General features: G+C 38.6%; 1 protein-coding gene and 1 long non-coding RNA gene across 2 annotated transcripts in view; one reads left to right on the forward strand and one right to left on the reverse strand.

Annotated features, from left to right (window-relative positions):
- Window positions 1-12,066, forward strand: part of LOC110052995 (uncharacterized) — a 208,340-nt gene that overhangs the window by 41,553 nt on the left and 154,721 nt on the right. The gene's annotated exons all lie outside the window — the stretch shown is intronic.
- On the reverse strand, window positions 710-5,409 carry LOC110052998 (potassium voltage-gated channel subfamily A member 1-like). The gene is made up of 2 exons (XM_020759184.2): window positions 3,669-5,409; window positions 710-2,097 (listed from the first exon to the last, which is right to left on the reverse strand). Exons 1-2 carry the CDS (start codon window positions 4,875-4,877, stop codon window positions 1,885-1,887), a joined length of 1,422 nt encoding a protein of 473 aa, XP_020614843.1. The 5' UTR covers window positions 4,878-5,409; the 3' UTR covers window positions 710-1,884.

Here is a 12,066-nt window from a genome sequence, read left to right on the forward strand (position 1 = left end):
GTCAATTTTGTCCATGTTATAGATAACAATGTATTCGACGTTGTTCGTTTTAAAAATAAAAATCTTACTTGACTGGAATTCAAGAATTCCTACACTAGTAGAAAATAAATCTAAGTAAATAGGTTGCAGCCGCAAATTTCAAAACACGCCTGTCCATTACATGAAATAGCTCGTCTTTATACTGAACTTGTCGCTAAATTCAATCTTGTTCCCATTCTTTTCAATCACCTCAGTAATCGCTGACCGAGAAACGTGAAAACTCTGGGTTCCAAACTAAGGGATTTAAATTATTGAAAAGCTTTCCCATTGTTAAAAGTAAACTCCTACAAATTAAATTCTCGTTTGAGGCGTTACCACACCCCGCATGCATCACAATTTATTAAAACTTTAATTAAAGCAAAATGTACTCGTTTACGAACGTGGAACATTGCTATAAAAATTAGCCACAGCTGTTTCTTGTCTCTTTCCTTTAGTTTTAAACCTTCCTTGTACAGCTTGTTTCAGTTTCTAACCAAAAGTAAATCAATAATTCATCAAGCATCAGTTTTGAAGCGCGGGGGATTATGTTGTATTATCTCGCACCAAGCAGTTCGATTTTGTACAAAATGTTGCATCCCTTAAAGTTTAAATTGTCTTTTACTCTAGCTAACCTTCATGGACTGAGACATTTCCTTAATTTATCAGGCCAACATACATAAAGGAAGTCGACTTGTGTTGGAAAATTAATTTTATTGCTAAAGTAATAAAGCATTGAAGATAATTGGCATTTGTAGAGTTTTGGCAAAGTGTCTTCAATTATTCAGTCGGAAGATCGTGCGCTGGAAAATTAACCGAATCCATATGAGAATATTGTTTTAAGGATAAAATAAGACGTAGTCTTGAGGGGAATTTGCTAAAACAAAGAAACAAAGCGAGATTATGATAATTGTCAGAAATACACCGCAAAGCCAGTCTCTCTGATTCTATCTTCTCTGTCTATGGCAGTAAAACCAATCCTGAATCTTAAACTGAGTCAGAATTCAGTTCATCCAACTCAAAACGTTGATCGTTGGAGCTAAGAATCCACATTTTTCGGCTAAGAATCGCGGGACATATATAAACTTTATTTTTAATTAAAAACATGGATAATTTGATTGACCGGAAAAGGGACTATCGCCAGAATATTTTTCCACTGCAGAACAGTTTATCATTAAAATTCTCCTTCATTTCAGCTTGGGTTGTGTAAAAATATCGTAACGTAGAACGGCGCAAAATCTCATTGATAAACGATTTGACGTAGAAATTCTCTGGTTAAAAATGGTGAAATCGTTTCAGAGATTTAGAAAACACATGTTTTTCTGCGCTACGGATATATCTTTACGTATGATAAGCACACGTACGTGCGTCTTGTTGATAAATGTTGTGTTGTCTTGATAGCAAGTGGTTCGAGATCAATGAAAATGTTGCTATTGATAAAGACTCAAGATATCCCTTGCGATAAAATTTAGGGCTTACATTTTCTTTGACGAGTGAAGTGAAAAAGCTCGTTTCAGATATGACATGTATAACATTGAGTACGAATAAAACTGCGATGTGTTTTTCGATGGTATCATAATGTCAGGCTTCTTGTCGTATTCAGTCTAGCTAGGTTTAAAACTACATTAAAATTCGTTCAAATCTTTTAAAAAGCACAAAATCGTGGTGAAACGTATGCAGTTGAGTCTGTAAAAACCTGACGATCTTTTTTTTACAATAAATCAGATTAAATAAAGGAGAAAGTTCCAAAGAGTGTTTAATAAAACATTATTTGCCGCGTCGCCTGTAAAGCTGTGGGTCGAGTCCTATGTAGACTGTTACGAAGAATCACGCCACTATTTGGCGGGAACATCTGGCGGGAAACGTATCCTAAGCGGTTTCTGAGACTCGTTCTTGAGATGTAACAGGAATTTGGTCAAAGTCGTCTGAACTTCTCTTCTCCTTATCCAGATTGTAGAAATAACTAAAGTTTGACACAATCACTGGAACAGGCAGGGCCAGGGTGAGCACTCCTGCGACTGCGCACAATGAACCAATCACCTTTCCCCATGGCGTAGTGGGCGCCTTGTCTCCGTATCCAACCTAATAAGCGCGTAATAACAAATGTTTCAATTTTCTGGTCATTTAATTTTGACAAAAAATGGAACATTCCGGAATCTACTTTCTACTCGTTGTGGTAAAATTTATAGGATAAGAATAGTTCTTTCACATCCGAAAATGAAAGACAGTAGTTGCTTGCGTTGTAAAAACGGAAAAATTTGCAAATTATCAATTTTTCTGAATAAAGACAATTATCTTTCAAAAGGATTACGTTAAATTAGACATTGCTTTGCCTCTTTATCTACGGTCGATGTATTTCCTGCGCAACCTAGATATGACTGATATTTTTCAGATAGGACTCATGTTTTTTCTCAAATTTCCCTTACTAGTAATGTAGCTCATATGAGCAGCTGATTCATAAGGGCAACGTTTTGTTTTGTGAAACGTAATTTTGGGCATAGCTTTCAATATAATTTTTCATAAGCAATGTTGAGTACTTTATTTTAATTTAATCATCTTGTTAGTATATTTTTTTTTTGTGGAAATAAAATTTCCTCTTACGACAGAAACAGAAATTGGCCGGAGACTATTATTCAAGAGCCGAGGACAAGATTTTTCACAAGAGAAGTTGAATTTTTCGTTTTGACTTGAAAACTCCACGAAAGACGCCTGAATTTAAATAGTTCGTGAACGCCAGCCATGATTTACCTTTGAACTATTAGACTGACTGATTAAAAAATATATTCGCATTCACTTATGTTCATATACTAAATGTTGATTTTCAAGCTTGTTCTACTTGGCGCCAGATAATCTCGGCGTGAGAAGTTAAAATGGAGAAATATGAGCAGAAATCGATACGAAGCAGGACTTATGATTCAAAACACAAGCCATTTTACTACAGCATTCGCTCTTGTTTATTGAAAGCTATATGTTTTCGCAGCGATTTGTGATTTTGCCTTCGTTCGCGTAGAATAAAATTAATCAATGGATTGGTATTCGCTTTCGGAACCAGCAGGAAAAATAATAAGTGTTCTCGTCACCTTCGAAAATGAAATGCTAAATGTTATGAATTGGGAAATTAGACGTGCTTAATGAGAGATGGAAAATACGCAATCAGTAAAATGGCTTGCATTGCGCGTGAATGATGAATGCTACCTTGCTTTTTGAACTTTAGTTATCAAATGCGTATTTTTGTTTTCACTTTTAATAGAGGCGTTTCATGTTTCCATGACTAGAATTTGCAAAATGTATGTTGTATTATTCTTCTCTGTGTTTATTAGCTTTTTATATTCAAAGTGTACACCGACGGACAATATGCAAATTCGTTTTTCTTTTCATAAATTGAAGTGAATGACCTTCAACCGCATATTGTGGTATCGACAAGTGTCGTCCTTTTCACACATGCTAGTTGCTCCCCTGACGTAATAAAAGTTGGAGTATAACTCGAAAGCAATCAATTTTCAATCTACACATTGTTGTGACTGGACGCCAGTCGTGGATTTTTCTATTTCATTAGGCCGTACATACAAAGGCGCTTTTTTCGCACAATTATCAGAGAAATATAATCAATGAATACAAGAAGAGGAAAATATTTAGAACTCCTAAAAACTTACCGTTGTCATAGTAACCACAGACCACCAAAATGCTTCAGGGATGCTGCCAAAATTAGCACTCTCTGCGTAGTAAACTCCGCTTGAAAAGATTATAACTCCCATGAGTAGGAAAAAAGACAATAGAAGTAATTCACGGAGACTTGCCTTCAATGTCATGCCGAGAATCTTTAATCCTCGGTAATGCCTGGACAGTTTGAAGATTCGAAACACGCGAACCAGCCGTAATATGCGAAAGAAAGCGACATAAGAAGTATTGCTAGTTTCACTGCTCCCGCCAGCTGACAATCCCAGAATAATGTAATATGGCAATATAGCGATCAAGTCAATAATGTTTAGAAACGATCGAACGAACTTTAACTTCTGTGGAGCCGCCAGCAAACGAGCAACATATTCAAAAGTGAACCAGGCTACACAGAAAATTTCTAAGCCGTAAAGTGCAGAAATCTTGTCATTGCGACTTTCACGGAAGCGCGGCAGAGTCTCAATGCAAAATATTACTATGGACAATAAAATTACCAACACGGACCAAATGGCCACTATTTGCGCTGGTAAGGACGAATGAGGCAACTCCATAACTTGCCATATTTTTCTTTGGATGGGGTTCTCTGGTAGCGGGCCTGAATCTTGATCAACCACGTTCATTTCCATCGTCTTAAAACGTTCAATAACATCCTCTCCCAACTGAAAAAATTGAATTTCGTCGAAGAAGGTCTTGCGGTCAATCTCTACAGGCCTGAGCAGCTTTCCGCGTGATTGATAAAAATATAAGATGGCATCGAACGCCACGCGATTTCTGTCGAAGAAAAATTCCCTTTTCTTCGAATCATAGTATTTTTCGCGCTTTTTAGGCGAGCCCAACAGGGAATTGGGGAAGCGCGACAATGTCGATTCCAAGGTTTCAAAAATCATTCCACTGACGTTGATTTTGACCCGTACTCCACCTCTTTTCGTCGATCTTGCAAGAAGCGGATATACGGATATTTTATCCGGACGTAAATATTTCGCGGCTTGTTCGAAAGCGCCTGTACCGAGATCGCTGTTAAAACGGCCTCGAGGAGATCTTCCTTCAGGCGAGTATCTTCCCCGTGAAGTCGAAGACGTGCAAGAGCGGCCGTCGATTGAATGATGTCGATATCTGCGGCCGCCTTCTCCTCCTTCAAGCCCCTCTGCGTTTAATCCTTGGGCACCCGAAATAAGAACAGCTTCCATCGTTTTACTTTTTTTACTTCACGGGCAAAACAAAGTTTTCAATCGTTAAATAGTTTTCGTTTTTTCCGTGCAGTTTTTCCCGGCGAGGAAGAGCTCAGAATCAAAGATGACTTCTTGAACGCTAATTTCTGTTTTGCTAAGAAAACCGCACAGATGGCGCGAAAGATGGTTTTCCATAAATGCTCGCTTTACGTCCAACGAGGTAATTACACAAATCCCCCAAATCAATTGAATTCTCAGCGACTGGGTAGCCCACCGTAAAAAGAATATTATTTGCCTAAGAAATAGGCGCCCATTTGCCCTTTGAGGCGCTACCAACATTACAATATAATGGAAATTCGCGGGAGTTTATGCCAATATCATGGGCCTAGTCACGTGATCCGATGATTGCCTTCCTTTTTAACACAGCTTGTTGATTCACCTGTCCTTGGCGCGGATTCGTCGACTCCTTTTCACTTGCAGCGGGATGAAACTGTTCATCTCTTTCAAGGCCGAGGTGGGAAAAAAGTGATCGGCCTACTGAAATAGCATGTTTTCCGTCGATTTTGTTTACGTTATCAAAATGTCGTCGATTCCGGATATTTTAAGTTTCCTGTTACGAAAATGAACTTTTGGGCGATCGATCTTTTTGACGGCATGGGCTTTGTTTGAAAATGAATATTTTATGCTGAGGGATTATTTATCTCTTTAGCGAAAACCTTAAAGAAAGCTTTTTATGGCAACGATTTAAGTTGCGATGTAGCTTGCCACAATAGTATGTCCACGACAATGATCTTTTACTGAAACATGGAAAAAACACAAAATAATACAATCGCGACTGTCTAAGTTATGTTTGTGGGATTCAGATCCAGTCGTTCGATTTTCCGTTTTTTGAGAGTTGAGTCAACAGATACTGTCACGTCTGTTTTGTTTCGCTGGTTCTCTTTATTAATTCTGAAACGCGGTTGTTGACTCTTCAGATACAAAAACAGAGCCAGAGGCAATATTTTTACCATTTCCTTTGATTATATTGATTGATCTCATTTTCAAGTTCTGCAGTAACTTTTTGCCATTGGCACGAGAAACAAATCCAGCAAATAAATTACAATCGTCTTTGAAACAACGATTTATAATTAGCTTTCATATTACCAGGTTGGCCAGAATTCAGCTCATGAAAAATGATCAAAGAAAATTGCAGTCCTTATAGATATACATGTGTAACTTTAATTTGTGCACAAATGACGCTAGGAAATAAAAATTTAAACGAGTCTTCTTTCGTGAACTGATATCAATATTCTGATGCCATATGAATTGCAAAATCAGTCGGGAAAAATTGTCACCTTGGGAATCATCGAATCCAAAGTTAATTAGAAGGACAGTGAGTGTTTTTCTTATGTTTCAGGGAATACATGTAATACTAAAGAAGTTCTTACCTATGATATTAGGAATTAGAGCTGGCAATGGGTTTAGAACAGCGCTTAATTCAATTAGTTAAAAAGTTCCTGGCTTTGAATGTACATAGATTGCGGTTCTACAAGACGAATGTCACTGGCAGGTTTCTATCTCCATGGCAACTGGTCATGTCAGCTGAAGATAAGCGTCTTTGTTATTAAGTCAAGGCAGGAGCCATAATCGGGGACGGAGACTGTAAGCGCGCGCCATTTCTAGTATTGGGGCCGTCCCTATGATATGGGACAACAATTCTATTTTTAGAACAAATTGCGCCATCGCCTGCGGCACACGCGCGTACATGCTACGCGAGGATTTTTGCGGATGTAGCGCGGGGAAATGGCGTCCGAAATTCCCGAAATGTTTGATGCTTTTAGCCTACAACTCAATACTTTCATGTCTGTTGGAATTTTGCTTCAGTGTTTTCGTCGTAAGCTGCTCCAGTTTGAGTGAGGTAAGACAGTGTCTAATTTAGTTATGTGCCGCTTTATATCACTGACCAAGTTGTGCTCCGCAGCTTCTTTTACAAGGGCTCCACATTACTCCACTCTAAGTTTCACATATGTTGAAGATTAACAGTTTCTCCAAAACACAGCAAAACACTAGATGGATATATTTGGATATAGCAGCGTTTCAGGACTTCAAAGTTTCCCTCCTCTTGCCACACGCTTGCAAGGATTTTACCAGAGTCTATCTCGACCGAACAGTAAAAAAAAAAAATAATTGCAAGTTTGAGTTTCACCTGAATTGTAAGCAACGCTTGATGTTTTATCAAGGCCCAATAAGCGACAATAAAGTTTATGTCTGTAGAGGCTGCTCAGTTTTGTTTTGTAAAAATCCAATAAATTGACTGTTGTCGATGAAGAAGAGCGCCCGCCGATGGGTGTTTTGCACAGTCAGTAAAACATGACAAATTGGACTTCCCCATTTTCGAGTGAAAACGTACATCGAACTCATGTATCTCTAGGTTTTAAATATGTTTAAGGTTGATAAATGTTTGAGACATATTAAAAGCTTAGCTGAAAATATGTGAACACAGCAGAAATATAGTATTATAAATGGTTTGAACCCAGGAGTATCAGTAGTTCGTATAGTGTGATCGTCCGGGTGAGGGTAGTTCTGAAAAGAACTGTCGTTGGTGACTGACGTTTCGACAACCTGAGCGGAAGTCATCTTCAGAGTCGAGTGAATAGTTTTGTCAGTCGATGATGTTATAAGTCTGGTCCGTTGAACATGAGTGGTCAGTTTAGCCATGATGGTATTGGCTGAAAGACTCGTGTAAAGTTTGTCATCGGTCATTGGTGGGTTTCGACCCGTCTATTGTTAGTCAAATTGGTCGGCTTTCTTTCGGCTTTCTTTCGGCTTTCTTTAATCAACGTCAATAGTCACGGTACTCGAATAAAGATTTCGATTTTTTTGGTTGAGTTATCAAAACTCCTTGTCTATTTTATTTTCGCAGTGTAAAATTTCACTATGTTAAAGCAACACTCATGATGTTAGTAGCCTTTTGGCGTTGGTGAAAATTGTTGCAGCATCTCGGCACAAAAGACAGCGAAAGAAATCTTTGTCAAGATTTGTTGACAATTGAAAACACCGGCTCGGACTTGAAAGTGCACGCGCTGCACTATGCAAAATGAGCCACTTGTACGCGTCAGACTTTCCTTTCAAAAACTTTTGCAAACTCGCCAAACAAACAGAAACAATAAGAAACTATCAAAACAGGGTTTGGTTATGATTAAGCATTGCTTAGGAAACTCACAAATTAACTCGATACCAGAGTAAAGAGTTTTCTTACATAACTTTTCTTTATAAAACAAGCGCAAAAGCTTACGCGTACAACTAGCGCGAGCATTCATTCACGGCGCGAAATCGAAGTCATGTTTTCGACCCTGAAAAACTCACCTTTTCCATTAGTTCAGAGCATAAAACTACATATAAGAGCCCTGGTTCTTATTCCCTGCCTTATTCCCTGCCATCGCTGTGAAAAATCTGCAAGAGAATCTCGCAACTCTCACCATTTGATCACGCAACGTGACAACATCCACGCGAGAGCCCCCGACATGTGCGTGGATCCGCGCGGATATATGACGTCAGGATGGCGCAATTTGTTCTAAAAATAGAAAAATTGTCCCATATCATAGGTGCGCTCGGATCCCAAGACTTACGGTCTCCGTCCCCGATTATGGCTCCTGTCGTAACGGAACTAATCTTATAGTGAACTAATCTTATAATGAGCGCAGAATACATCGCCTGAAGGTAAGTTACCAACAACAAAAGCAACAACAACAACAACAACAATCTTTATTTTCGTTTTTCAACATATCGTTACAATTGGCCTGGCCCGCGGCCAGTCTAACATAATCTAATTACAAACGTGCTTTTTTATAAATACATTGCAATCGGAAAATCGACAAAAGGTGGGTTTGATCATGAATAACCGTCGTTTGATACTCGCAAAACAGTCTTTTTCCCCTCCCATTGTTGAAATCAATCTACGTAAACAAGTGTTAAATGTCAAGGACGCCTACGAACTTCCTTTTAAAGTCACCGTCGACAACAAGTTGAGAAGCTTTCAGTTTAATATTATACATAACATCATACCAATCAGTCTCTCTAAGAAACACCGCAATGCGAGCACTGACTCTTCCAAAAAGAAACACTTGTTCATGTCTCTGGAGTGCCCTGTAGTTGAACCCTTTTGGGGAGACGTTATAACGTGGTGGAATACCAAACGTTCAGACAATATTAACCCCTATTACTCTGAAATCCTTTAAGGCTACAAACCTGAATCTAAAAGATTTTACGCGTTAAACCATAATCTTCTTATTGCTAAATATCATGTATTTCTTACAAGAAATCAGTCAGAGTCTCCGAGCCTAATGATCTTTCTTGCCTTACTGGAAAATAAAATCAGATGTGAAAAAAAAAAAAAAAAAATCAGATGTGAAAGACAAATGGGCAGTAAAAACTCAAACTGCAGAAAATACGAAGCTAAGTGGACCACTCTCTACATTTGCGATGCGTAAAGTTTTTTTTCCTTTTCTACCTTCCTTGTACACATATATTGCCAATCCTATTTCCATGTTCCAATAATGAAAGCTAAGGTGTCATATTTCTTTATTTTTTTCTCTCTCTATATTTTTTTGTTTTCGTGTAGTGTATCTTTAAAGCTTCTGCGATATAAATGTAATTCTGAAATTAGCGTTAGTTTTTTGTGTTAGTAGTGAGCGTGCACGTTACTTTTTATAAATTATTTATTGGTGTGAAAAAAAAAAAAGAATTGTAGACAGTGTACTATTGAGTATTGTATTAGCATTATTGTCATGGTGCATGCACATTTAATAGCCTTCCAACGAACATAAAGATTTTGCCACCTAAGGAACGTTTCAAGGCTATCTCCGATTTTTTTTTCTTAGGTTATTTTTTAGAACATTTTCAATTCGATATCCAATTTTTATGAGAACGCTATTACCTTTTTAAGCTTTTTAATTTTTTAAACATTTCAGCGTATCTTTAAAGTAGTTAGTTTTTTATAGATATATATTATTTATACATGCTCTTTTTATTTTACGTTATACAGGGCCCCCGTTGATACCAGTCCTGCGACTGAAGGGGTCACCCTGTTTAAATATCGATTATTATTATTATTATTATTATTATTATTATTATTTTGTACGTAGAAGTTTAAATTTTTTTTAAATTCAAAAAAAAATTAAAAAACAAATGAATAACCACACAGATTTCAAAAACTGAATAAAAAAAATTTTTTCATTCACACGAATAACAACCGACAGCCAACCATCATCCCTTCCTCCAAAAACTACACCTGACATTTACTCCCAAGACATATAGAAAGGAATGCTAGCTAGGGGCAGGCTCTTGACGAGAAAATTTAAAACAAATGGAGAAAGGGAGCGAGGTTTACTCCTTCTCACACCTTCCCCAGCGGTGAACGTGATCGCAAGGTAACAATACCGGCTACGCGTGTACTTTGAAAACTTTACGGGGAGACACTATTGTGGCGCTTAGAGGAAGGACCCTATGCTAAAGTACTTTATTTCTCCTTACTGAGTGTTTCCATTTCACCTCAGACGTAATCTACCAAGGAATTTCTAATGCAAGAGGATAACCGAGTCCCTAAATAACTACTAATTTCGACATTTCTAGTAGCCGGTAGATTATTCCTTAAACATTTCCCTTACCTTCGAAATAGACAGTGAAAGTCTCACTTAATGTTTAATTTAATGTACCGAGGTTATCTTTCTCTGTCTCCAACAAGACGAAAATATATGGCAGGTGGCACAAGGGGAACGTAAAACGTGTGCACCTTTCGCGGACCTATTTTGACTCTCCGAGTATAAGTAGAAGGCACGAGTAGTTATTGCAGACCTAATTAGAGTGATCGCGGGCTACCACTGTACGTACAACGTTCAATGTCGTCCAAATGCAATTCTTTAGTTCAACCAAAAATCTAGTCAGTAAGGAGTTGTCTCATCTGTTAACCGTAAATACTGTTTTGTTAGCTTTGATGGGTCCGTTCAGGAGCACATTACAACCTCCCCCCCTGTGTCTCACTTCATCCCACCCCTGTCTTTCTCCTGGGAAGAAGAGAGATCCTGTAACAAGGTTGAACATATTACAAGATCAAAGAGCACAAGATAGCGTGATCCGCGAAAACGAGTGGCGAAGGCGCGAGTGGCCTGGGGGTAAATCAGGCTCCTCGCGCGCTTTACCTGAACTAAACCGCCACCCACACAGGCTAAATAAAAGGTGGCTCTGGATAGAAACATATCATTTGGTTGGCCAGATTCATGGGCGAAGATTTTCACTGTTTTAACGCTGACTTCCTTTCCGGATGTATCGCTCGTTGATCTCTGGTGAAAACCTTTGTCTGTAGGTGTCGTTATCGAATCGTTTTGGTTAGAGATCAACCAGTGAATAACATCTGGTAGGAAAGCTGCGTTAATTTAGTGAAAGTCGTAGTCCAAGAATCTGGTCTCTCCTGAACTTCCAGAACTCATCGTGCCAAGGCCCTACCGGCTAAGAAGGACATATAATAATGAAGCAAGGCTGATAACTACGAAGACAACTTAACGCGATAACGACATGATAGAGTCCAAACTGAAAACTAAGAATTACAACCGTGGACAGCTGTTTCGACCTTGTTGAGTCTCGCCAGCAGGGTGTAGCAGCAAAAAATAGAGCAATCAGCTTGAGCGCCAATTGTCTACTTAATGCACAAGGTAATGACCTCAGATGAAACTCAATCCAAATGTTTGCGGATTGGTCAATGTCACATGCAAAACGTATGGCCGTGAACAAATTTCGTTTGCGTTCCCTTGCATTATTTGTAAAAGAAGGACAGCTGGGTCTGGGAACGAGAATGATTACACGCCATGGTATTCTACTAATTATGAAGTGCAAGTCAGCAAAGGAATTAAACGAAGAACCTTGATAATTAGAACCTATTACACTCATCTTTAATCTTCTAAGCCTCGTTTCACGCAAAAAATTGCAAGTCTAGATTCTTGTTATATCGGATAGACGATAATACACTCGGGCAAACAAACACTGTTTTTGAAGGATGATTCAGCGATCCTTTCGGTGTGTAAAATGAGTGCTTGCGCGACTCACTTACAAGCTCTCGGAGAATAGTAACACCAACTAGCAATGAAGATATGGCTAACCCTGCTACTAATCGGAACCCTCAGGCTTTTCATATGGCCCTGTGGACTCTGGCGTCGGGAACCGTGGGGGTCCT

The sequence above is a fragment of the Orbicella faveolata genome, unplaced genomic scaffold (assembly GCF_042242905.1).
Source record: "Orbicella faveolata isolate gen_17 unplaced genomic scaffold, um_ofav_v1 contig_3, whole genome shotgun sequence".
Taxonomy (NCBI): Eukaryota; Metazoa; Cnidaria; class Anthozoa; order Scleractinia; family Merulinidae; genus Orbicella; species Orbicella faveolata.

Excerpts from the sequence above, each read along its gene's own strand:
- LOC110052998 (XM_020759184.2), bottom strand. The coding sequence starts at position 4,877 with ATGGAAGCTGTTCTTATTTCGGGTGCCCAAGGATTAAACGCAGAGGGG. Across the intron at positions 2,098-3,668 it reads CTGTGGTTACTATGACAACG|GTTGGATACGGAGACAAGGC; the intron begins GTAAGTTTTTAG and ends CGCGCTTATTAG.